General features: G+C 41.1%; 1 protein-coding gene across 3 annotated transcripts; it reads left to right on the plus strand.

The window, feature by feature from the left end:
• The first annotated feature begins 977 nt into the window (after positions 1–977).
• On the plus strand, positions 978–20,850 carry TACC3 (transforming acidic coiled-coil containing protein 3). Of its 3 annotated transcripts, none has more exons than XM_040065304.1 (16): positions 978–1,098; positions 4,740–4,920; positions 5,057–5,202; positions 7,469–8,542; positions 9,678–9,777; positions 10,229–10,421; positions 11,419–11,465; positions 12,324–12,457; positions 13,081–13,192; positions 13,904–14,056; positions 16,358–16,434; positions 16,525–16,568; positions 17,530–17,690; positions 19,001–19,107; positions 19,312–19,432; positions 20,671–20,850. In XM_040065304.1, the coding sequence occupies exons 2-16, from the start codon at positions 4,741–4,743 to the stop codon at positions 20,734–20,736; spliced, it is 2,715 nt and encodes a 904-aa protein (XP_039921238.1). In that variant the 5' UTR covers positions 978–1,098; position 4,740; the 3' UTR covers positions 20,737–20,850. The 3 variants fall into 3 exon arrangements, with proteins under 3 accessions (XP_039921238.1, XP_039921239.1, XP_039921240.1); XM_040065305.1 differs by having other exon boundaries at positions 1,025–1,169; XM_040065306.2 differs by lacking the exon at positions 978–1,098 and adding an exon at positions 1,287–1,541.
• The last annotated feature ends 5,486 nt before the right edge of the window (positions 20,851–26,336 follow it).

A 26,336-nucleotide genomic window follows, 5' to 3' on the forward strand; every position in this document is an offset into this window, starting at 1 on the left:
TACTATATGAGTACAAATAATAGCTAATAGCCCCAAGATTTGCTGTTTCTTACGGAATGTAGGAAACCCCCCACGCATACCCTGTTAAAACCGAAAATTTCCATATTTATCTCTCTTAAAGAAAGGAGAAAGATTGAATAACTGGAAAAGCACAGCAGAGAAAGCAGCATGTGATGTTATATGCTACTGAGGGGAAACCAAGTCAATAGTAAATACCACCCATGGTGTGTGACATCCCAATGCTGGCAGATGGCTGTGTGCTACTGCTGTGGTGGGTGGTTTAGTGACTCTTGAGGATGGTTAGTTCCATCAGTAAAATCGTGCTCAGATTCTGTGTATCTTAATTCATTCTAAAAGACATCTTTGTTAACAATTTTATTATTTTAACAATAGCTTCACTGTTGCTGTCTGGTGACTCAACATTAAGGACTGTTTTAATGCACTGAATGGACTATGAAGTTCAGCAATAAACGGGTTGTGAAGCAGCAAGTTTTCTTCCTGTGATTTCATGCAAAAGCATGTTGAAGCAGAACAGCTGAGACTGTAGAATCACAGAAACGTTTGGCTCGGAAGGAACCTTAAATCTCGTCTCATTCCAAGCCCCCCGTCATGGACAGGGACACCTTCCACTAGCCCAGGTCGCTCATAGTCTCACCCAGCCTGGTCCTGAGCGCTGCCAGGGACGGGGCAGGCACCGCAGAGCTGCTGTCCTTGGGGACACGGGGACATTCGTGCAGCCCGGGCAGTTTGTCCCGGGCAGTTTGTCCCGGGCAGTTTGTCCCGGGCAGTTTGTCCCGGGCAGTTTGTCCCGGGCGGAGCCGCGCCCGCACTGCCCTCTCTGCCCCGCGCGGGGACGCACTCCGGGGGGGGGACGTTGGGGCTCGCAACGGTCACGCGTTGAGCTGTCCCCGCCCCCGCCCGCAGAGCGCTGTTCTAATTGGCGGGCGCTCCCGAATGCCGCTCTCTCATTGGCGGGCCGGGGCTTCCGTTGAGTTTGAAATCGTGTGGCGGCGGCGGAGGGGTTGCGGCCGGTGGTGGGTGCAGCGTGCGCCGCCTCAACTGAGCGCCCTTAGGGCTCGTCCCGGGAACTGCCGGCAGGTACGGAGGGCTCGGGCGTCCCGCTGTAGGGTGGTGTGAGGGCGAGGAATCGCCTCGGGCGAGGCGTTTAGGTATGCCTTTGTGAGACTGGGTGCTGCAGGGGGCTCGGTGACCGCTCTGTGAGCGAGGCGGGGAGGCTGTTTGGTGGTGATAGGCTCGGGGGAGTTCGGGCTCTGTAGGCTTGAGGCAGTGTGGGGCTGGGAGGGGCTGCGTCGGGGCCTCTTTGTGAGATTGGAGGGCTCGGGCACCGCTCTGGGAGTTTGGGGTGCTATGGGGGTGAGCTGAGGGGCTCCTTTGGGGGCCTTTCTGTGACCCTGGAGTGCTGGGGCCGGAGAGCTCTGGGATTGCTCTGTGAGTTTGGGAGGAGGCTTGGTGACCCTTCTGAGCTTGAAATGCTTTCTGTTTGATGCGGGGACTGAGTGGGACGGCTTGAGGGCCCCTCAGTAATCTTGGGGTGGTGTAGTGCTCGGGGATTTTAGCGACCCCTTAGTGAAATTCGTGCTTGGGGTGCTGTGGGACCGGTGGTACCTCCTTGTCTGGGGGTGTCAGGGGCACTTCTCTGAGCTTCAGATTAAGACATTTGGGGTTATTTTTGTCAGTTCAAGGATGAATAGAAGGTAGGAGTTTAGGGGTAATGGCAGGAGCTTAGGAGTGGAGATCAGGTGCTCCGCCCCACTGGAGTCGGGGGTGTGGTGAGGCTCTTGGGAGCATCTCTGTGTGTTTTGAGGATGATATGGGGTAGCTGGGGAACCCGGGGTGAGTCAGGAATAAAGACGGACTGAGGCAGTGTTGGGATTGGGTTTTTGGGGTGGCATGTTGTTGTGGGGTTTTTTTTGTTTGTTTGTGGTGTTTTTTTTTTTTTTTTTTTTTTTTAATATGTCTCGGTGCCATGGATAGGGATGGATCTCCTGAAAAGCTAAAAGCCCTTCCCTGGCCTTGCTGCTCCTCCCCTGCAGTCAGGAGAAGGTGATTATGAGAGAGTTGCTTCTCAGGAGAGTGTTTATTTGTTCTGAAATGAGATATTTGCACTAAAACAAGTATATATATCAATCACCTATGTGTCAGTTTGTATGGAAATATTCGCAGTACCTACCAATTTCCTTTCCCATGTGTGAGTGCTCTGCGTCTCGGCTGCTGGAGGAGTTCAGAAGGATAATTAAGTAAAAAAATTCTATCTTTACCTTTCATGTTCAGTGGCTTTTCAGGCATTTGAGACCACATTGGTGTTTTGGCTATTGTATCCCAGTATTTGTGAAACAACAGGTAACCTGAAGCACTTTACAAGTGGTAGATAATTGATGAATTATTTGATGTCATGTCATTGAATTTATGTTGATTCTGAACTGTAGAATGGCATGTTCCCACATAAATATTCTTCTCAAACAGGGAGCGTTTTCATTCTTGTGAACTTTGGTAGTTCCATGGAGAAGTTTGGGTTGAAAGGAACCTTGAATATCATCTAGTTCCATCCTCCCTCACAGGGAGGGTACCTCCCAGGGCCATGGACACCTTTCAATAGACTAGGTTGCTCCAAGCCTCATCCAGCCTGGCCTTGAGCTTTGTTTTGCTATAGTGGGAAAAGCTGTTGCCTTTCATGATGCTTGTGTGCCTTGGACACTGACCAGAGATATGAATAAGGCTGCCCTTTCACTTTATCACAGATACTAGGTAATACACTAGTGGAATACAATTTAGATCAAATCGCGACTGCAATTTTTTAAAATAAAATTATTAATCCCCTTTACTATTTTAATCCTAGAAAGAAATTTGATTTTTGGATATAATATCTAAAGTGGTATATGTATATGGTGTCAGTTTACTTGGTTTAGCAATGGTGCACAAGTAGCTCAGTTGCTGAAAAAGCCTCCAAACAAACCTCCCCTGCTTATTGAGATTGTTTTAGAAGGTGTTGACAACTTTACCATGTCCTAGGCTTGTTTCTAAAGTAATTACAGTAAAAAATACAGTTTGTAAAGATTCACTTCATCTGTTGTCTCAATTTTAGTTTGGAATAAAGGAAAGCAATGAAATTCCCTTCAAGTTCTACAAGTGGTTAATGTAAAAATACTTAATACAAAAAAACCGACCTGAACTGAAGCATTAATATGACGAATAAAGAAGGAATGAAGAAATAGCTAATACTGGCATGCTTTGCATGCCTTTGCTTCTGCAGCTATTGTTTGCATTCCATTGCTGATTAAAAGTCCTGCTGTCAGGCTTGCAGACAAAGCAGCTGAGTTCTGCAGAGAGTAGGAAACAATTTTTCCTGTAACGATTAATGTAGGAGTGGAGAAATGTTTGGTGGCTCATTTACAGAAACCTAAATACACAGGGGCAAGGAGATTGAAAACATGACTTAAATTTTTCAGTCTAAGTTCTTGTTCCCTCCTTATGACACTGAAAACAATCATGTGTAGTCTTCCTCAGTTGCTTTTCTAGATTAATCCTGAATAGATGATGGAAAAGCAGGCTAAGGATTACATGTTTGGTCAAATCAAGCATTTGAGATGCCTTAGAGTGGTTACACATTGCAGAAAGCCAGTCTCTCTTCTGCTTGATACTGGTTATATTGCTCAGGTGATGAAAGATAATCCATCAGCTCTAATGAAATAAATTGCTTTGATAGCAGCTCTTCTGTACTTCTCAGGTGTCATCCTTCATGGACAGTGGTGATGATTAGATCTTCCTTGCCTTACCTTTTGTCTGTCACTTTTTTTCCAAGAACTGCTGTGCATCACTGAGTGATAGCGTTAAACCTTTAAGAACAGCAGATGCTCCAATGGGAATAAAAAGCAGGCAGAGTTCAAGTACATACAACATGGTGACTTGCCTGGTATATTTTAAATGTGCCTTTTCTATATTTCTAATTTATTTTCATCCTTAATCTTAGTTGCAGCCCAGGCTTTAGTTTCAAGTCTTTCACACTAGTACAATTATATCAGCATTTAACAATCTAGTAAAGCTTGTGCATGTCCATCGTAAGGGTAATATTTCAGAAATACCTTTCTAATGATGATTTTTCTCAGATTTGCATACCAGTGAGGTCTGTGCTGCAGTGGGTTCTTAAGTACTATGTCCTTTACAGGAGCAGCATGTGCCCTGCCAGTGCAGGAAGAGGCTGGTTTGATCCAGGACTCTGTTCCCAAACACACCCCGAGTAACCAATTTTGTTTCTGCTGTTTGCTGGTGTACAATGTAGTAATGAGGGCATATGAGTAAACAGAGAGGTGATTGTCATCTGTCTCCTCTGCCCCTTGCAGAAGCAGTTGTGTTGCTTTCCTGGATGCCCTGTTACAAGAGACAGGGGTTGGGCATGAGGAACCATCGCAGGTGACAGAGCTCCCTTTACAGAACAGGCAGCTTAATTAGCAAGGCTAGAATGTGAGCTGTGGAAAGCAAATATCAACAATTAGCTTCTCAAGTCCCTGCCAAAAGCAGAGGGGCTGTGCACTGCTGCTTTTAGGTACTTCTGAGATAGACCTTTCCCTGTGAAGGCTTTCCATGCTTCCAGCTTTCCCTTTGAAGCTGTTAGTCTTGGCTAGCCAGTGCCAGGCTGCCAACTTCTTCCATTATCTCAAAGTGCATCTGCCTGACCACACCCTCCCATTCATGCTGCGGTGCTGTGTGTGTTGATGTTCTAGAATGAGTCTGCAGATTTTAAATGCAGAAAATGGAGAAAATGGAGGAAGCATTAAGGATGATTTAACAGCGGAAGACTGCGGCTTTTTCTTTGTGCCGCCGGAACCGACGGGCAGACCTTCTATCCTTCGCCTGTCCCAGAAGGAAAACTTGCCACCAAAAAGTGTGGGAAAAGCGATGAAGGTAAACTTTTGGTTTTGTTATTTTTATTCTTTCTCCTTCTATGAGCTCTGCTACTGAATGCATGTGCTACTTGGTGATTGAAAAATACTGTGTTCATGTTTTTCCTTTTTCTTTCCCCCACACCCCTTTCTTAAAGGTAACCTTTCAAACTCCTCAAAGAGATCCTCACACTCGAAAAATCCTGAGTCCTGCTATGGCAGACAAACTTCAGACTGCTTTTGCACTTGACGACTGCCGTGAAGATGTGGCGGATGATGTTTTATTTGCAGCCTCTGATGCTGAGTGAGTTGTGAATCCACTTGCTGTGTTACCCATGTGGGACATGCTCAAGTTAACTTTCCCTATTTTAAACTGGTATAGCTAAAATATAATTTTCTGTTCTATAACAAGATATAAAATGTGCAAGAGGACCAGAATTAATACATGATTTTTTTTCAAAAATAGCTGTCATTACTTTTATGAAGATTTTCTCTTGATTGTAATATTAGTTATTGAATTTTATTTCTAACCCCTCTGTAACTGATTTCATTAAGGTAATTTATGGTATGGATAAAGAGCTTGAGAAGAGATACTGTAAGAAACAGTTTTGTGTTCTCTACTTGATTTAAGGTTTTTGTGTGAGAATACAACTCTTCTGAAGCTAAGCCTTAAAATATCTTATCTTGTACATTAAATACTGTTGTATCTTGAGGAGTAAAATCTAAAGAGATAAATCTTCTGAAGGGTTAGCTTGAATTGCCACCTTGAGTCAGGTGGTATTAAGATTTTCTTTAATCTAGCAACACAAAGTGAATATAACATCAGTCACAAGTGTAAACATGTTTGTACCTTTATAATCTAGCAGCCTGAGTCTCAAAGTGGCGCATTAGAGCTGTTTGGAGAAGAGCATAAAGTCTATAATGTTCAGTTTGGGGCTGACAATATTAAATGCGAATTTTTGTTACTGACTTTTAGCCCCACTTTAAACTAGTATAGACATCTGACACCTGTAATTCCCATCAGCAAGAAGTCTCAGTTCTTAGTTTTGCATTTTGCAAGCAAATGCACCCTTTTGTTTGTTTTTAACTACCCAATGCTTTAATTTGATCCCTGTTTTTGTTGTTGGGAGGGGGACAGAAAAAGGTGGCAACATTTAAATGTATAAGTGTATAAATTTACTTCAAATGTTTATTTCCGTGTACAGTCTAGTTCAGAAGGTTATAACCACCACAATTGAATAATGCATTTATGCCCCAAACGCATTGCTTGCACAAACAAACAAAGATTTAGTACTTAAAAAGTTCAAGTGAGTTTAAAGGCTCAGCACTGAATTGTTTTAGTTAGGGAATGATTTTATCAATGCACTGCCTGTACTGAACATGTCCTCTGGATTTTAAAATGTGAGGATTTGTTTGTAGCAAATATGTGAAAGGGCTCAGTGTTGCTGGACGGGGTCACTTTTGACTCGTCACAAGCGATTGACGTTCCAAGCAGGTGTCTCGCTCCTGACTGGCACTTATTAGGTTAAACACTGGAGGAGAGTGGGAGGGACCTGAGTAGTCGAAGCCTGGGGCTGAGCTATTGCCGGGAAGTGGCGCTCAAACCGGGTGAGAAGAACTTCTTCAGCTCTTGCCTCCCGCCTCTGCTTTCAAGTTTATCAAAGTGGAGTTTTTAGTGAGTGGCTTTTAATCATGTTCTCTTCTGCAGCAGATAAGGATGGCATATAGAAATAATAACTTTATGGAGGGACAAAACAATGGGAGGAAATCCTCTTTCAGGAAGTAATGGCTTAACTCTCTGTAGTCTGAGGCTGGTTTGTGTAGAGTTTGGGGAAATAAAGTAGAGAGCAGTATCTTGTAGAATACTCAGCAGTAGTGAGTACACAAACTCTTTAAACTGTGTCTTTTACTAGAAAATTTTACCTTTCTCATACTGGAGAAGTGTTTTCTTATATATCACTCTGCTCTTCAGATCTGCTGTTGTACAGAATTTAGAGTGCCTGAAATCCAGGTTCTGTTTTTGTATGTAGGCCCTCAAAAATCAAATGCTGGTGCATACCTACAGGGGGGGAAAATATTTGCCGGAATGCCCTGACAAAGTAATGACTAGTGTGGGAGAATCTGAATCATGACCTGATTTGGTCCCAGACTTGAGTCTGTCATGACTCAGATGAATATGCATGAAGATGCTACCACAAGTTGTGTTGTATTTGAGCTGCTGACAGTCAGTAACTCCTCCTAAGCAATGTGTGTTCCACTGCCTAGTGCAAGGGCAGTGTCCAATTGCTGTGGTGGGTAGAGCAGTCTCCAAGGATGATTGGCATAAGGTAGCAAGGCTGTGTAGAACAGGTAGCTTAAGAACTAACTTCAGGGATTGATCTCCCTTTGTGTCTTTTTTTGACTATTTAGATGACAACTGAATTCTTGCTGTTATATTTTGCTGTCAGCTGTCTTATTACAAAAGAAAAATCAGATTACTCCAACCATGTGAAGCTACTTTGCAAGCCTTTCTAAAGATAATTTCAAACTATGCCAGCAAAATAACTGTTAACTTTTTCTTTTAAATGCAGCACATGTCAACAAAAGACTGAAGCTGAAACAAACAATACACAAATGCCAGAGAAGGTTAGTGTGGCTCCTTACCCAGATGATGAAATGCCAGTGAAGAGTCGAGGTTCCTACAATCTTGATTTTGATAACTTAAATGACATTAATCCTTTTCAAAGTTCAGTACAGTTGCCTCATTCTCCTGGAAATCTAAAAAAGTCTCCTGTGAAAGTATCCAGCAGCCCTGAGAAAACTATTGAAAAAAGTAATGATTCTCTCCTGCGGGATGATGCAGTTCCTTTTGCTTCAACCACAGCAAGTACAGAGTGTTTAAGTGAAGACAAGGCTCTCATCTCTGAAAAACAATCTGCACTGAGTGAGCTGGAGTCTAACAAATCCAAACTGTCCCCTAAGCAAGCAATTGGTGACTCTGAGCAGGATGTGAAATCTGCTTCCACGGATGCAAGCCAAACTGATAATTCAGTGGTGTTAGCAGAGGCACCTACACCTCCTCTACAGTCACCTGGCAACTTAGGGCCTGGTGTTTCTGATGTAAGCAAAACTGGGGAATCAAAGCTTCAGAATGTTTCAGTAGCAGAAAAAGCCTCTGTGCGAGAGTCGAAGCCTGATGAAGAGCTGGGTGTCTCCAAAGGGAAACCTGCAGAAAAGCCTGATGTCACCAAGGCTGGACCAGTAAAACTGGAATTTGACTTTGATAATACCGCTGCTAGAAAACCACCTCCTAAGAAACTAGGTAAAAGACCTGGAATTAAGCCACCTTCCAAAAAAATCCCTATTACCAAAACAAAAACGGAGAATACTGAAGTGCAAAACAAAAGTAATGTGGAAGATGAAATCCCTCTTCCTAAAGCATCTTATAAGTTTGACTGGGACAAACTTGACGATCCAAACTTTAATCCGTTTGGAGGAGGCTCTAAAATTTCCACCTCACCCAAGCGTTCTAAACCCAGCCCTCAGAAAACTCACCTGCCAGAGGAAGAGGAGAGGACCTCACCAAGAAGGGAACCACTTCCAGTGGAGCAGGATAACAGGCCAAGTGCCTGTGAAACTCTTGAGAAAGAAGAACCCAAAAATCTGTAAGTGAATCTGTAGCTGAATGCAGAAGCACCTTGAATTCATGTGAGGAAAGTTAGATGGTATCTCAGACTAATCCACTCCTACTTCTTAGACTGTGTCTCTCCCAGGCAGAGTCTGTTATAATCTATAACACAAGTATGTTGCAACAGCAAAGATCTTAATTGGGGAAACTCCTGAGATGACTGGCTTTAGGCAAAAGGTGTTCTTAAGTCTGGGAGAACGGGAGAGAACAGGCTGGATGGAAAGAGCGAGCATTGTTCAAGTGGTGCTTTCCCCACTCCTCCAAGATTAGAATGTGGAGGATCAGCTGACTGATACTGTCTTTAAATAAAACAGGGAAGTAGGCAGCAGTGTTGCACATGGTGCAGCTTGGGAGAAGGGATCAGGCAAAATCATTTGCTGCTGAACTCTGAGGTGTTGTTTCTTCCCTGGATGTTCTTGGTATCTAAATGCTATATCCAATAAAAAAAGCCTGTCTCTCTCTGAAGCTGGAATTTTTTGGCAGCACACAGACTTTTTATTTGAGGATGGAATATGTTGTTGCCTTTCCTAGAAAGTCTAGTTGTTAATGTTACTATAGACAGTCAGGTGCTTGCCAGAACTAGACTGGCACAAATTGTTCATTTGACAGGAATGTTTGCACTCCTGCTCCCTGTGTAACATGATCAGTTACTGTTTACCAAGGTGAAAAGTTTACTTACTGCTGACAGCACAAGTGGAGTATTGGACTTCTCTAATGAAGTTCACGCCAATAATCGCAGCATTGCCTTGGAAAGAGGAGCAGGCTGCTTGTAATTCTTAATTAAACAAAAATACTATCTTTAACTTAAAAAAACAATGAGCCTAACAAATGGAAATAAGAGAGCAGTGTTAAGTGAATAGAAATAAGAGATGCTGGTGGGACTTTCTGCTTCCCAGGAAACACTGCTTCTGATGGAGGGAGAGCTTTCTGTCACATAAGTTGTTACCAGGTGAGACAGTAGATTTACATCCCCACCCTCTTAGGCTTCCTGTGCTGTGATAGTAGAATCTCTTAAAGATGCTACCTTTGTTCAGTTCATCTGGTAATACAGAATTTAAACTGTGTGATGTAAATACTGATTTTTTTAAATTCTGTTTGTTTGTTTTCTCTAGGGAAATTGTTGAGCAGAGTGTGGTAGAAGACATGCCAAAAGCTCGAGAAGAGAAGCCAGGAGTCCAAGCAGAAGCTGAACTTCCAGGAAAAGGAGAAGTGGTAAGGTATAGGAAAGATAGCCAGTTGTTACCAAGTTGTTCCATGGACCAGAGTTCTCTGACTTAATGACTTAATCTTGTGAAACCTCTTTTTGATATTTTGTCTAAGAATTAGTGGGTTTATGCACCTTCAGCAGCTCTAGAAGGAATGTCGACTGTGCAGAACTGTGTTTTGAAAGTAACATCAGAGACAGCCAAATTGGTACCTTGGGATTTAGTATCTTTTTTGATCAGCAGTTGCATATAAGGACAAACAAAAGGGTGTGGACTTCAGAAAAGTGGCTCCCGAAGTGTGCTCAGTGCTGGTAGTTTAATTTTTATCTGTGAATTCTTGTTTTATTATATTGGCTGCTTAGTTAGTTTATGACAAACCAATTCGATCATTAAAATAATTTTCATTGCATTTTAAAATAATCATTTTAACAATTAAAAGGAGTTTTTTTTCTTATCAGGAGAAGGAAATGAGCCCATCTAAAATGTCTCCAGCTAATGCTACCCCCTCTCAAGATGATTTGGTTTCCACTGACAGAGAAGAAAAGTCAATGTCTGCAGAAGAAATTAAACCTAGTTCCCCCAAAACTGAAGTAACAGCAGATGAGACAGCTAATGCTGAACCTGAAGAGCTCTTCAGACCATCATCAGAAGGTAAGGGCATTTCTTTTAAACAGACTGAAAATATGTTTTTTCAGTAATGTATATATATATATTTCTACTTCAGTTTTATCATGGATTCTAGGTTTTTTCTTGCATTCTGCCCTTCTGAAAGGACTCCAGAACCCACAATGACTAGCAGTGTTGGGAAATGTATCTAAGCCTATTTCTAACTTCCTCTGGTTTAAGCTAAGTTCAAAAAGCTGGCTATTAGAATTCAGTGGCCTGTGAGGATGGAGTTTAGGCTGGTACAGAAACTATCTTTTTAGAGTTTCAGTGGCAACTTCTGTGCTGAAAATTTGCTCCTGTAAAATAATTTCTGGTGTTAAAGACTTTGTAAATTGAGAGCTTTACAGATGTTTGTGTGAGCCATGTAAGTTACTGCATGTCTTAGCACTACTGGCTTTATATTGCAGTATGAATGATCTCCCTGACAAGTATGCTTGTCTTGAGGGCTTCCTTACATAGCTGTGACTTAACCACTTGGAAGGGTTATTCCTGGTGGGAGCATTGTGTGCAAGTATGAGCAGATGGTTTGACTGCAGTGCAGTCTGTCACTTCACTTCATACTGGAGTGGAATTGCTGTACTGGGAAGTGGTTTAACTTTGTCCTTCAAATCTGACCTGTGTGCTGATTTTAATGGTGAGATTGAAAGTCTTGCTCTTTTATGGGACATGGTGTGTAGCAGGATATATGAGTGTGCTTGTCACTTTAACCATAGAACAGCAGAAGTTCAACTGTGTGTTAAATTCTACATATTCTTACGTGTATTTGGGAACAAATGGAAATTGTAAGTTTGTGTAGCTTAGAAATCTTTGCTTTTTTTCAGGTCTGGATAGAGAGACAGTATTTTGAACAAATGAAGAGCTAGAAGTCATGAGAATGAGAGCAGGGATTTATTTGCTTTATACACATATGTGTTTGCTTCTGTCTGTGGTGGGAGAAGTTGACAGTATTGCATCTTCATTGTATTGTTTCCTCCTTTTCCAGTTTTTGGAATGGGCATAGACTATCTGGAACAGTTTGGGTCTTCATCAGTAAGTATGACATTAAGTATTTTGTTTGCCTTTCTGGCAGTGTGGAGAGGAAAAAAAAGATGAAAGTGTCAAGCCTTAAATGTTTTCATGAATTAACTTCACTTTGAATTGTCCACAGAAATTGTCATCTGTTCCAAAGGAATGCAATGACAAGGCTGGGTAGGGGATGATGGTGCAAGAAAATGTAGTTATAAGCAATTCAGCTAAAAGTTAAAGGTCTCTGGCTGTCACTGTGCAGAGGTGCTATTTTTCTTTAATAGCAGTGAAACTGAGTGAATGATGTTTCACTTCTGGCCAAAACTTCTAGAACATGATGCTTCAAGAGTCCAAGATCATTGTTTTTGAAAAACTTTTTTTCCAATCTATTGCTTTATGGCCAATTTCAGGAAATCTGTCTCTAAGTGGGGCATGTCATGTTTTAATCAGTTCAGCTTAGTTATTCTGCACCCAAGCAGGAGAAAGAATAAGAGTATCTCTGAACAGTGAATGCACTGAATTGAAGTTGTTTTGGTCATGCTGTGTTTGTCCTTATTATTTTATGAGCAAAGATAAAATGGCATACACTGCTTTTTCAGCTTATGATACTATCCTTCCCTCAGTGTCTTCTGGTTTGGAGTAGTTCATTAATGTTTGCCCTTTTGATTCTGTCTGTGAGCAGATAGAATTCTCTTGATGTTACATAAGGACTTAAGCATGTGGGCACAGAGTTCTCTTATGTAATTTTCCTCCTGAGAACAGTGCTCTGGCCACTGAAGAATGGGCATCCACTCTTCAGAGGATTATTTGTGTGTGGGCGAGATGTGTGCGTTGTGCTCTGAAGCAGCAGATCTGCCAGTTTATGCCTTTTTTTCCCTTCAGTTTAAAGAATCAGCCTTGAGAAAACAGTCACTGTATTTGAAGTTTGATCCTCTGTTGAGAGACAGTCCAAGAAAACCAATTTGTGGTGCTGTTGAATTAAGTGAGACTATTGTGACACCTCCATCTCAGCCTGGGTAGGTATTGACTTAGTACATAAAATCAGAGTTGTTTATCTTGCAAAAGACCTTTCAGATTTTCAGGTCTACAGTTAACCCAGCATTGTGGAGTCCACCACTGGACCATGTCCCCAAGTGCTATATCCACACATCTTTTAAATACCTGCAGGTCTGGTGAGCTCCCTGTTCCAATGCTTGACTACCCCTTCAGTGAAGGAACTTCCCCTCATATCCAATCTAAACCTCCCCTGGTGCAATTTGAGGCTGTTTCCTCCAGATTTGTTCCTTGGGAGACCAACCCCCATGTCACTACAAACTCCCCTCAGATGGCTGTAGAGAGTGAGAAGGTCCCCCTGAGCCTCCTTTTTTTCAGGCTGAGCCCCTCAGTTGCCCCTCATCAGGCTTGTGCTCCAGGCCCTTCCCCAGCTCTGTGCACTTCTCTGGACAGGCTCCAGTACCTCAGTGTCTGTATAGTGAGATGCCCAAAACTGAACACAGGATTCAAGGTGTAGCTTCACCAGCGCTGGGTCCAGGGTTACAATCACTGCCCTGGCCCTGCTGGACAGACTGCTGCTCGTACAAGAGCTTTGTAAAGAAAGACAGCACTTGAATTTCATGGTGTTATGTTTGTTCCTTCTTAGTCCTGTTGCTGATTTAAGTAACATCGTTGAGGAAGCTGGAAAGCCTCTTGTGAGTCTTCAGAGTGAAGAAAAACCAAAAGGACTAGATCTTCTGGGGACATTTACAACTTCTGTAAGGGTGTCTGGAATGCTCTCAGGTTTCATGTTGAGAAGGGGATAGCCTAGATTCTGGATTTAAGACTTATGCAGATATTTTAGGGACTTGCAGATTGTGATAAATGTTTATTTAAACTGTTGTTTTAAATGAGGTTGGATACTCATTTATATCACAGTTGAATTTTGCGATGAACATTTTCTTAAGTATTAAAAGCATTTTTTTCTTTTTTTGTTAACCTATGCCATTGCACATGGTCTAAGGAAATTTGAGCTGTTTTTAAGAGTGTCAAGTCAAGCAATCTTTTTTCTTTTTGGTGCAAGTCAAGCTACAAAAGACAGGCTATGTTTTGTAATTGCATTGGTGAGATGAAAAGCAGGTTGAACTGGATGCTCTTGCAGCTATGGTTTATAGTCTGAACAGATCTGCCCACAGCAGCTCATCCTGAAATGGTCTCTTTTTTCACTTGTGAGGAACAGCATGGTGTCATCTGCTTTGTTTCTGATAGCTGTGATTTGTGGATAGCAGTTCTGCTTTTACCTTGTAGGTGTTTCTTAGAGCTATATGGTCAATTTCAAAGTAAGAAAGTTTTATGCTAACAGAGTTCTGGAAGTATCTTGTGTGTTTGAGTGAGATATGTTGACTTGGCATTGAATAGTGTGTATACACCTAATCAGTGGTATGACGATAGGAACCTGATGAAACTTTGCATTTTTCTTTTCTTTACAGGATGTTGGTCCCCTGATTCCAGACTCCCTGAGTAGTGATGTGACTCCAGTTCCTTTTGCCACTTCCACAAACACTGCAGTGGATGCTATTATAGATGTACTAAAATACAGCCAAAAAGACATGGATGCAGCTGTTGAGGTGGTGAAGAGAGAGGTATGGTGGCCCTTCCGAAGCAGAACTTGGCATAGCCTTGGAAGGTCCTTTTCTTTGGATTATCTGGGATAAATCTCTACTTTGCAGGTTTTTTTATCATATTTGACATAAGTACCTTGTTATGAAAAGCTTGGTGTGGACTTGATGGGTGCTGTAGGCATAGAACTCTTTAGAGCTCACACTGAAGGGAATAGGACAAACTTCATTATTCGTCAGGTTCTGCCTTAGATCTAGTCACTATTAAAAGGCACATGTTATCAGATGGGGTAGTTAGGCTTAATATCAGTGATCTGGATACTTCTTATTCAACAGGCAGGAAATGCATTTTCATGCCAATGGAAGAGAGTGACTTATGTAATTTCCCTAAAACAAGATCAAACTGTAGTGCCAGTTCAGTGCTATGTTCAATTATTTTTTTGTGGGATGTGAATGCACAACAATATGTCCAGCTAATAAAGTGAAGGTGAGGTCTGGAGCTCACTCCAGAGGAGAATGGCATTAGTGAAGGAGGAAAGCAGTAGCTGGTAAGATTTTAAGCCTGTTCTGTTATTAAAGAAATTGCCTTTAAAAGCCCATCTTCTGACCGATACAAGAAGACATATGCCCACTCATGTCAAAATATTGACTACTTGATTCATTATGACTTCTGAGTTATGTAACCTTATAAATAATAAATAATGTAAGGCGTATTTAAGCATAAGTGTCCTTAAAGCTAATTGTATCACTTCAGCAAAAAAATGGAGCTTTCAAAATTCCTGATTGCTGTACTGCAGGCAGGGGCACTAGGGACACCAAACAAAAATGACCTATGATTATTTGCTGCTTAAGTTATTCTTTTGGAGTATAGAAATAGTGGCTTTTCCTGGAATAACTTTTACTTTCTGCCACTTAGGAGGTGACTTTCACCCAGCATATTGTCTAGTACAGGAAAACAAACGTGGCTTTGAGAGGTGACAGCTTTTAGCTCATTGATCTAAACCCAAGAATCTATATAATAGCAGTGGGTAGAGCCTGTAATATCTTAAAAGTGCCGCTCTTTCCTGTTGGAAAGAATTACTTTAAACCTGCAAACACTGTTGTAGGTGTGACTGGATGACTCCAGCTGTGTCACTTAAATAAAAAGGCTTGAAATTAAAATACTAACCGGAGAGGAAGACAGACTAAATTTAAACTTTTTTTTTTTGTCTGTGAAACAACTCAGGAGTAGGAAGAAAGTGAAAACTTGTTTGCCTTTGAGTAAATATTGCACTTAGGAAAGCTTGCTTTTTTGGCATCTACTGAACCCTTTTTCAGCTTGCAAGTGCAAGTCTGTAACTTGTTTCCATCCTCACATACTTTTGCAACATTTTTTTTCTAACTTAGCTATCACTATTCCTCTTAATAGCTTGTACATTCTTTTTTCACTAGTGTCCTGCTTCCTGTCACCTGAAATATTGCAATATATTTAACATTATATTGCTCTAAATTAAATCCTGAAAAATCAGTGTACTACAGTTTACTATGTAGTTTTGTGACAAAACTAGCAATAATTATATGTTTTCACTTTCTTTTTTTTTTAATTCCAGGTTATTTTATGTATTTTGAGCCTCTTGTATTTGATGGCTTCCCAAAGTGCAGTCAGCTTTGTTACAGTTCTTAAACATAACTTTGTCCTGAGGCCTTTGCACAAAGTGTTTAGCAAAGAGTATTTGTGCTGCCTAATTCTGTTACTGTGAGGTCTGCTTTAGTTTAGCTGATGTGAAATAGGTATCATTATTCTCAAATGAATTGAGGCATCTTTTAATCCTCCCCCTTCTACGTTCCCTAATTTAGTGTTGAATATAAGTTACTGCGAACAGCAATTTGATCTGGAACAGGCTTCTGGTATTTGTTCTCTCATGTGTTAATATTAGCATGTTTGTGAAATGCCTTTTTTTGTCTGCCCTGTAAATAAGGGGGAAATGCGTGTCACTTGGGAAAACGTTCCTTGGCCCATTGTGTTCTCTCAGAAGTTAGTTACCTACACAGACACTGAGTAAGAGTAGCCAAGAGGTTGGTTGGCAGAGTTGACTCTGATCTTGCCACTTAAAGAGATGCTGGCATTGTGCTGGGAATCATATATGCAAAATCTATGTATTAATCTAAATTTTATTTGAATCAAGTTTGTAGTGAAACAACTTTGGTTCTGTCAAACAATTAGAACTTATTTCTCACTGTGTATTAAGTTCAAAGTTACCCAAGCTGCTCTTCAGACTGTTTTTAGTATGAAATCTTTTATTTCTTTTTGTGCAAAAAGTAAAGGTTTACCTTTCCACTCTCAAGGTTCAAGAGAAAGAGCTGGAGATTGAGAAATGGAGTAAGAAGTATAATAAGCTTCATATGGAATACAAGGAAATGGGGTATGAATTTCTCCTGACTTTTATATCTACTTAGTTATTCCAGATGCTTTTTCTAACTTATGTTCAACTTTTGTTTTTCATTGTTTTTAGAAAAATAGTTGCTGAATTTGAACAGACAATAACACAAATTATGGGTAAGTTTCATGTTTACACTTTGAGACCCTTGGGGGGCTGGGGCATGCTTAGCCCTGAGTTACTAAATCAAGTTAGTACTGTCTTGCCTCTGACATTAATATTTCAAGTGCTTCCAGGATAAGTGTAAGGATTAAGACAAAGCAGACTAACAATTTTATGCATATGCATACAGGCATGATATCACTTGATAGGTAACAATGACTTTTTGAATCAGGTATGAACACAGCTTTTTCTTACTCTCCACTGGAATGTTAGCTGTTTTTTTATTAAAACTGGTGGATCCAGTTGTTAGCACTTTGTGTATAATTGTTTATCTGACATCATTTAAGTGGCAAGTATCACTAGAAGTTGTTTCTGGATAGATCTGGTGTTTTACTTTAGTCAAATTCGTGGCTTCAAAACTAGGAAAGACATGCAGTGAAGCTGTTGTTGTATAGTTACACTTTCTTAGCTCAAAGCTGAATTAAGCACATCTGTGCCAGCTCTTTTGTGCTCCTCTAAGGTGATGGGAAACATAGCTTGGGTGTGCTAACCCAAACTTCTTCTGAAAGTCTGCTGTGCTAGTCTGACTTGTTATCCCAGTCTCCTCCAGATCTTCCAGCTGTTGTGTATGCTTAATGAAAAATATTTTTGGATTCCTTGCTTCTATCACAACATTCAAGGCTTCCTTTACTGTAAACTCAAGTGGAGTATTTTGGCTGCAGTGCTGGAGAAAAAAATTGCTTTTTGGCAAGCACATTGTCATGGTGTTTAATTGCTTTAAGTATGATGTGAGGTAATGTGTAACAAGGATACAAAGAACTCTTAAAAGCACAGACAGAGTGTCTTTACAGGGGAGAGGCTATGTTATGAAACCTTTGTAAGGGGAAGAATTGAAGGTGTGGGGGTTATCTGTCTGTGTTATGGAACCGGTTTTATGTTGAAGCAATAACTATCATGGGTTAACTCCATTTTCTCTAGATGATGCTCAGAAGCAGAAGGAAATCTCGAGGAAAGAAATACAGAAGCTAATGGAAGAGAAGCAGCAAGCTATTTCAGATCTGAACTCTATGGAGAAGTCCTTCTCTGAACTCTTCAAACGACTTGAAAAACAGAAAGATGCATTAGAGGGTTACCACAGAGTAAGATGACTTAATGCAAATAATATCCTTCCAAAATAAGTGAGATTTAGTGGAGAGGAAGTGGTGAAAATTTCTAGAGCAGCCATTAATTAGGTAGTATAGGGACTACCTGTAAAACCAGGTGCTAAGTTGTTTATTTAAAGATTAGAGGAGACCTACTAATTTGTTGTGTTCAGTGACTGACTGAAGTAAGGTAATGATATCTTAGAAGACAAAGTTTCTTCAGACAGAGGTAAACTGTTTCTTGCTGCAACACATCTTTTTTTGCTAATTATAGAGATACACAGCAGTTGCCACATGAGAGTAAGAGCAGCTTGTTTCCCCTGCATCGTATTGAATGGATGCTGGAGAGGATGTGTATTATTCTGTACAAATCAGAATAATAGATGATGAGATACTCCCTACTAAGATGCTTGCGGGGTTCTTCTAAAGCTAGTCAAGCCTTTGTTCTGCAGCCTCTTCAGTGGCTGCAGGAATGATGCTAACAAGTATAAGCTACAGTTTCTTACTCCATGAAATTCATAAAAATTGATTCAGTTGGTGCTTAAAAAAAATACCTTCAGGTTTTTATCATTGTTATCCTTTAATGTCCCTGTTTTCTAAGGGGCTAGTTTCTGAGTTTTAGTAGTTTCATAGTAGTCTAGGTCTTAGAAACAGGCAACTTCAGTTTATCCTTTGCTATCATCAGGCTTCCTTCATCTTGTGTCCCTTCCATCTCCACCCTAAGTTCAGAAGCCCTTTCCTTGGTACATCACTTGGAAACACAGTTACTAAATTCCAGACCGAAGATTAGTAGAGTCTTAGCAACTGTTTCAAACAGTTCTAATTTCTTCCAACAGCTAATAAAACATGTTCGTAGTGTGGCTACCAAGATAGTTTTCTTGCTGTTAGTGTTAGTTTTATTTACATCATGGTTGGAAGCCTGAATCTTTCCATGGGCTCTTTGGAGAAGTTGGACTTCTAGCTATTCTTGCGACAATTACAACTTAATACTACAAAGCTGATTTAAAAGAAAATGGAGCAAAACAAACAAAACCAATTAGTGACTGTCATTTTAGTGACCTTCTTTACTAGAGTTTGCTACTTAATGTATTGGGGGAAATATGGTGAATAAATGTTTGGAAAATTAAGATAGTTGAGAGGAGGCAGTTCAGTCCTTACAGACCTGTGGGATTTCATAGTCATTCCTGTTACTCTAGTGAGCAAATACTACCACTCAGGTGTAGTCAAATAACCTAGTTGGCAAGTGGGGAGACTCTTCCATCTATTAGCTTAAACAGCTAACTGAACTTCTTTGGGTTTTGGGACAGAATGAAGAAGTTCTGAAGAAATGTGCAGAAGATTACTTGGCTAGAATTAAAAAAGAAGAGCAGAGATATCAAGCACTCAAAGCACATGCTGAAGAAAAGCTGCAACAGTAAGTACCCTGCCAAGAAGCAGGTGCCAGGAGTGACATACATAGTTTTCACAGTTGCTGCAGAATGTGGTTCAATAGTGCCAAAACTTAACTTAAACATATTTCATTTGGTGATTAATCCAAAATACAAGCATCTAGTGTGATTCTGTGAGTGTTGCTGTGCTGTCTGACGGGGATGTAAACACCATCTTGCACCTGTTTCAGAGCCAATGAGGAAATTGCCCAGGTTCGCAGCAAAGCCAAATCAGAGACTGCAGCACTTCAAGCCACTCTCCGCAAAGAACAGATGAGGATCCAGTCTTTAGAGAGGAGCCTTGAACAAAAGGTCAGTCACAATGCCAATGTGAGTCTCTCCAAGCTATTGCCTTGAATTGGGTCAACAACTCCCTCGTATCAGGGCTAGAAGGAGTCTTGCAAACTGGGCTGGTTTTGGTGGCTGCTGTCCTGGCCGTCTTTGGGAAATTGGCATTGAGACCTAAGACACAGCTGTCATGTCAGGGATTGTCTGTATGTACGTTTAGATTTTTTTGGAGCACAAGGTTTGTTTCCAAACCAGTCAGGGCTCCTGTGTCAGGAGGTTACTGGAACTGAAGGAGGTGGTCATTAACAGTTACACATGAAGCAGAGCAGAATCTGGGAGTAAATTTTGAATAACTGTCTGGCTCAACTTGTTCATGAGCATGACTTGTAAGCTGTTAGCACCAGTATATATTTAACTGTATGTGACTCAAGTTTTCAATATTGTTCAGGCCATTAATCCTTGTACTTTATATTGTTTCATATTGTGTAAGTAAAATCTTAGAATGTTTTGTAGAGGCATATCCTTTGTTGGAACCCTTCAAAGTAATAAGCTTTTTGAAGATTCAAAGTCACTGCTGGAAGTACATGCTGTTAGTTTTACTGCATCATTGTTGTCACTGCCAGTATTGAATAATCAAAAATTGACAATGCTGACAGATTCCTGTTATGGAAAAAAAGCCACATATTTGTGAGTCTTCAGGTTTATGGCTGAAGTTTACATGGCAGAGGAAACAGTAGGCCTGTAACTGGAGAGATGAGACAAGCCTTTAACGCAGAATTAGGTTTGGTCTTGTCATAAATACAGTAACACTTGAAGTTCTTATTAAAATGGTTTAACTGCTCCCTAAGGTATTCTGGAAACTGTCACATATCAGTAAAAGTATCTCAAGGCATCATTTTACAGAGTCTGTCTTGGGAAGACTAAAATCTAAACTGTCCATGTCTTGAATTTTGGTGTACCTAACAAGGGCTGAGTCCCAAAAGTCCTCGCTCCCTGGATCAGTTGGTCTGTGTATATTATGGGAATGTCTGTGAAAGAAGCAGAAACAGTGTAGTGGCTTCTGGCTCATTTCCGGAGGCTCCTAATGAAGCCATGTGACTTTTGGCATAGTAGACTGTCTTTTATGTTAAATTTGCATGAGCCACCATCATGTAAATGGACTTTCTATTTCTTATATGGCAAACTTAGTGCAACTCAGCTCGCTACAAGATTGTAACATAGTTTGAACATACCTGAAACTCACTTTTTTCTTTCTTCCACAGACTAAAGAAAATGATGAATTAACAAAAATCTGTGATGACTTGATCTTGAAGATGGAAAAAAATTGATATCTTAACTGTCTTGTAAATATGTTTATTTTCTGACTTGCTGTCTTGTGCGTTCACTCACTTTTTTTATGTATGTGGAGAAAAATAAAATTCTTGATTCACACTTGTCTTCCATATTATTGTCTGTATCTTTTGTGGGAAGTATCTATTATTCAATTGCCATTGCCAGTAGGTAACAATGTCTTTCTTAGCATTTTTGCACGTTGCTCAAAGGAAAAACTTTTCATCAGTGTACCTTCAGTCTGTCCCCTGTGTAAGAAATTCTGAGCTCTATACTCTTGACCTGACTTTGCTGGGGAGGGTTGCCATGGGCATTTATTTCTATTTTACACTTGCTGCTCTCTCACTTCAGCCGAGGCATTCCAGAGTTACAAGACTGAAGTAAAACTGAACCTGCACAAATGCTATAAAATATTTAGTAATGTAAAAAGATTTGGAACTTAACATTGGCTTTGATTTGTGGGTTTAGGGTTTATTATCTATTAAGAGGAGCTGGAGTGATTTTTGTTTCTGCAGATAAGCTAAGCAGTGGGTTTAATGGCAGGGTTGATTGCTGCTCTCCTTCTCTGGAGTTTTCCATGTCATTAGTCTGTCTGATGTTATTGACTAGAAAATCTTCAGTCAATCTCCCTGGCCCTGCCTAGGATGGAAAGCCTTGAGAGCTGTGGGCTGCAGCTCACATGCTATGATGAAGTCAGCCCTAGGCAATAGCTGACATCTTGCAGACAGCAGCAGGATTGTCTCAGTGCAAGCTACAGTTTAGATTTCAAAATTACTTGGGAGGTTATTCTCTAAGTTCCCTGACTTGTAGATGCATCTTCCTCAGAAGGGCCATTGCTGCTGAGTGTGCTGAGCTTCACTTGGAGCCCTTCCCTTAAATCAGGGTAGGGTTAGGTGGAAAAATGAGCAGCGGTGCCTTGAAGTCCAGAGTCAACTCCTCTGTGAGGCAGCTACTGCTCAGTGCAGGTAGCAGGAACACACCCTATGGATCAAAGGCACAGCTGTGGTAATGATATTGAACGCCTGGCTCTTGTAGCAGTTTTACTTTTTAACTTATAGCTTAGGAAAGTGGCAGATGGAATAGGAGAAGAAACAGGTATAGAAGAGTATACAAAACCAAAGTTCACTATCCCCTACCTCAGCTTCAGATTGTAGGACTCTTTTGGGATCTTCCTTTGTAAACAGACAACAATACTACTGAGAAGTTTTGTACTTGGTCTAATTTGGGGACTATCTTAGTTATGGAAACAGATTTTCATAAGATTTGCAGTAAAATGTTTTGACAGGGGCATCAAAGATCATCTCATTCTAATCCCTGGTCATGGGGTGGGACATCTTCCACTAGACCAGGTTGCTCAGAGCCCCATCCAGCTTGGCCTTGAACACTTCCAGGGTTGGGTTATACACAAATTCTCTGTGCAGCACAGGAGGTTGGCGCTGAAGTTGCTGCTACTATTGGGCTTCAATTAGCAAGGGTTCAGCTTTCAGTCCCAGAGGCCAGTCCTGTGCTTTGCTCCCTGGTGTTGGATCAGTGCTGTGCTGTGATGAGCCAGACCAGTCTGGGGGAAAGGGCAGTGATGGTTGAAGCTGCTGTTTTACAATAGATCAACGTGTTGTGCAGCTTCACTTTGTACAGAGTGCATAAAGAGAAGAGTAGCAAAGGGCAGAGTGTTCCAGGGCTAAAGGAGTATTTATTGGGGAGAAGCCTGCAATCCTAAATATTTCCACAAGATGTAGCTGCTGCTCTTTGAAATAGGGGCTTTATAGGGTGGTGCTTCAGCACCTTGCGGAGCTCGTGGTTGTCCCTCTTCTGGAGCTGTGCTTAATGCAAGGAAGACAATTGTTTTTATGGGTTTCTGTTGGAATGGATAAAGAGTTGCACAGTGATGTATCATGAGTAGTAAACTGTAAATAGTGACAATGCTCTTGAGTTTTTGTGCTACAGGTACTGAAGCATTACATCACTTGTATGCACCTTTAGGAAACTGTGGGAGCACTGGGCTCTTCTTTACCTTCCTGTATTCTTCCAGGGTAAAATGATTTTCTACTCTTCCCCCTGACCTTCTATTACTTATGCAGAATATCTCTGGTCCAGTTTGTTGGGTGAAAGGGAGGAGAGACTTAAAATATATTTTGTTGCTTCTTGAATATGGCAGCTGTAGAGACACCACCACCTCCAGTGAGTTGGTGGAGGTGAATACCGAAGGCCAGTGGAGACCAGCATGCCAGGTACAGGTGCAAGGGTTGTGTTGATGCCTGAAAATTCTTGTCAAAAATTTTATTAATCATTACACCTTGTGTGTCCAGTTACTGCCTTTTGATATTAAATACAGGAAATTGCCACAATTACTACTGTACTCTGTGACCCCTGCCTGGGAAATCTGCCTGGGGCTCTCTTGTTTGCTGCTTATGTCAATACCTACAAGAAACCTGACAGTACATGGAAACCAGTGCTTGAATGGAGATGGCTATAAAATGCCAGGGCACTGAGCAGGATGAGTGAGCAGCTTTTGTATCTATGAGTCCCTGAGACTTAACTTCAATGCATTGTCTTGGATAAGTATTTTCCTTGCCAAGGGCTGGGGGTAGGGGAGGCCTCTTCATTTTAAACTGTTCAGAAAGGATGGTTGATTTTTCTCTGCAGATGCAACATGTACGTTCAAGTTAACATATCATCTGTAAGAATTTGGTATTTTGTAATTCCTACCTGAAAGCGTCATTTAAGTGTTGCCTTCATTATTTAAAGAATTATTCTTGTTACTGTCCTAAGGCTGGACAGTCCCCTCAGAACTCACCTTTACAGTATATAATGGAGGTGCCTAAATACATATTAGTCAATTTGTGTGAACTGTTGTGTGGAAAATACACGAGCTTCAGTAGTATTACTTAATGTTTGCTTACTAAGATAAGAATTAAGCTGTCTTGTTTTCTGCCATTTACTTACTGATGTGAACTGCTCTGCAAGCAGGTTATAGGATGGAAAAGTGACGCTACTTGGTGTCTCTGCCCATCTAATTTTATTTATTATATGAAAAATTGTCAGGTGCTGTACGAACAGAGGATGACAGTTCCTGCTTCAGACAGCCTGTTTCCAATTGAAGTGCTTGGGAGGATGTATTTTATCTCAGAGCTGATTAAGGTGGAGTAAAAGTACTGAAACTTCTTCCCTGCCATTTCCACTCCTGTTACACCAAAACAAATTTTCAGCGCAACATTCATTATGGTCCAAGCACAGACTTAAGTCTCTTGCATAGTTAAAGACTGCTGTTCAGAAATTATGGTTTAAACCTCTTTGCAGTCAGGGAATCTCTCCAGATTGATTCTAGAGTCAGTGGGTTTTATGTTTATCAATTTTCCTGTCCTGTTGTGCAGCTTTGACAGCACAGAGTATGTAAAGAAACATCACAGTTTGACATGAAGGGATTTCAGGAGTCACCTTGGTGTGAAATTGAAACCAGGCAAGGGCTGAATCAAACTCTGACTTCATCTGGACTTCTAAACATACAGCTTTACTCCTTAGGTTGTAAGTTACATCTCCACAGCAAGTATTTTTCTCCTCCTGTTGAAAAATTAAAATACAGAAGAAAATCAGAGAAATAATGAAGAGTCTCCTTTTTTTTTACTCAGTTTGGAGGATGGATTTATTACCTGAACAAAAACCGACAGAGTATCTTAAAGCAGAAAAGGGAAATTTGTAGTATTTTCTAATTTCCATTAGAAAACAAATGGTAAAAGCATTTAAATTAAGCATGGTGTCTTTGGCTGTATGAGGAACTCTCCATCTCTTTAAAAGTCATTAGATCATGACATGACTAATCCTTTTATGGTTTTGAAAGATGTGTGTGGTTTGACTTTGACAAATGGATCAGTCACAGCATCTACTTCCTTACAGATTTCTTTTCCTCTTCACCACGTTTAATACAGACAAACAAAATCCTCTGTATTGGTCAAGGGGAAGGAAGTTCCTTGTGAGTTTTGTCCTATTTTTGATGATGGTGCATGTAAAATTAACAGCAATTTACATCAGCTATTTGCTTTTCATCTCCTGCTACCAGATTTTTGCTGATGATGTCTTTGCTGTTTGAAAGTCTCTCTTGTATTTTGCAGACAGAACCTGTGTCAAACCCTGGGTTTTTTCCTCCTTGTTGTAAGAGGGTTTCACGATGAAGTTGTGCTGTTCTCAAGAGGTTTGTGGTATAATTTTATTTGTCTCATGGAGTCTCTCCTGGCTCTGGGTGTGTAAGGAGAAAGTCCCTTGGGCAACGCCCGCTCTCAGAGCACTTCAGGAGCTCGGGACCAGCTTCCCTGAGTGTGTGTGTGATAGGTCTCAGTGGCCCAGAGGCAGCTGTGGCTGTTCAGTGGGGCTGACCCGTGTTGTGGCACCAGGTGTGCTCACCAGTGTCATATGGCTTGTTTGGCTTGAGGAAGGAGCCACTGGGGACACAGATGTGGTGAATCTTCCTCCCTCCTTCTCTTTAAATCCACTTAGACTTGCAGCACAAGACTACGTGGGGAAGATCTTCGAACACTTCCAGTACTAACTTCTATATCACCTCAGCCCCAAACTTGACTTTTGTACAATGCCAGGGTCGACTTCAGATTCTTCTGGAGGAAATGATGCAGGATGGCCCTGAATTAGCTGATGAGTCATTTATTTTTTTTCTTTTATCTCTCTTTTCCAAGCTTGCTAAGCAACATTGCATCCTGGAGCCCAGTTATTACTTTATTGTTTACTTTTTCATTTCTTCTAATGCTTCTTTCCAGTGCCATATCATTTTTTTTTCTCTAAATCAAGAGCCTATATCACCCCCTCCCAACACAAGTAAATGTGTGTGTCAAATTCAATGAACCCACTTCCTTTTGAATAGTTTCTTGCAACCAGTTATCCATTATTTCCTCTGGGGAATGCACCAGCTAAAAAGAGAACAAAGGTAACTGAAAGCTTTGGTGTTCAAGCAGCCCATATTAGTCAGTATGAGCAAACTCTGCTTCCTGAAGCTCAGGAAGGTGCCAGTCAAGCCCAGGGGGAGAGGAAATCCAAATGTTTCCCATGAATTTCATGTCTGGGACTTGTCTCCAATTTAATGGACAGGTAGCATTAAAGAAACAAAACCAATGAAACAAACCAGCAATAGCTGGTAGATCCAGGATTTGAACTTTTGTGGAAGTTAGTTATGCGACATTTCAATGTGCAGGGTGTTCCATTGGTTGTCTGTCTCTCAGCATTTTAAGCACCATCTCCTGCCTTTCTTTCCATTAGCAGGGCCAACTGGCCTGTGCTTGGGAGGCAAGTGGCAAGTGTTACCCTGGCTTACACTGAGGAGTTTTGTGAGAGCCTGTGTCTGACAGCTGGTAATTTTATTTATGATCACAGCACCGCACTTCACTGTTCTGTTTGAAGGCACTGTTGGGGTTACATGGAGAACTATGTTTGGGTTGTGCACCCCCAGCCTCCTCGCTGCTGGGCTGGGGTGAGGAGCAGAAAAGGCCTTGGCTGTGTGTGATTCCTGCTCAGCAAAAACAAAAACACCCCTGGGTTATCAGCGCTGCTTCCAGCACCAAACACGGCCCTTTAGCAGATTCTGTGAGAAAACTGACTC

This window comes from Hirundo rustica, chromosome 5 (genome assembly GCF_015227805.2).
Source record: "Hirundo rustica isolate bHirRus1 chromosome 5, bHirRus1.pri.v3, whole genome shotgun sequence".
Lineage (NCBI taxonomy): Eukaryota > Metazoa > Chordata > Aves > Passeriformes > Hirundinidae > Hirundo > Hirundo rustica.

What these genes read in the sequence shown, in the direction of transcription:
- TACC3 (XM_040065304.1), top strand. Translation starts at nt 4,741, where the DNA reads ATGAGTCTGCAGATTTTAAATGCAGAAAATGGAGAAAATGGAGGAAGC. An exon ending in GTGTGGGAAAAGCGATGAAG is followed by an intron (nt 4,921 to 5,056) that starts GTAAACTTTTGG and finishes CCTTTCTTAAAG; the next exon opens with GTAACCTTTCAAACTCCTCA. An exon ending in AGAGGAGCCTTGAACAAAAG is followed by an intron (nt 19,433 to 20,670) that starts GTCAGTCACAAT and finishes TTTCTTCCACAG; the next exon opens with ACTAAAGAAAATGATGAATT.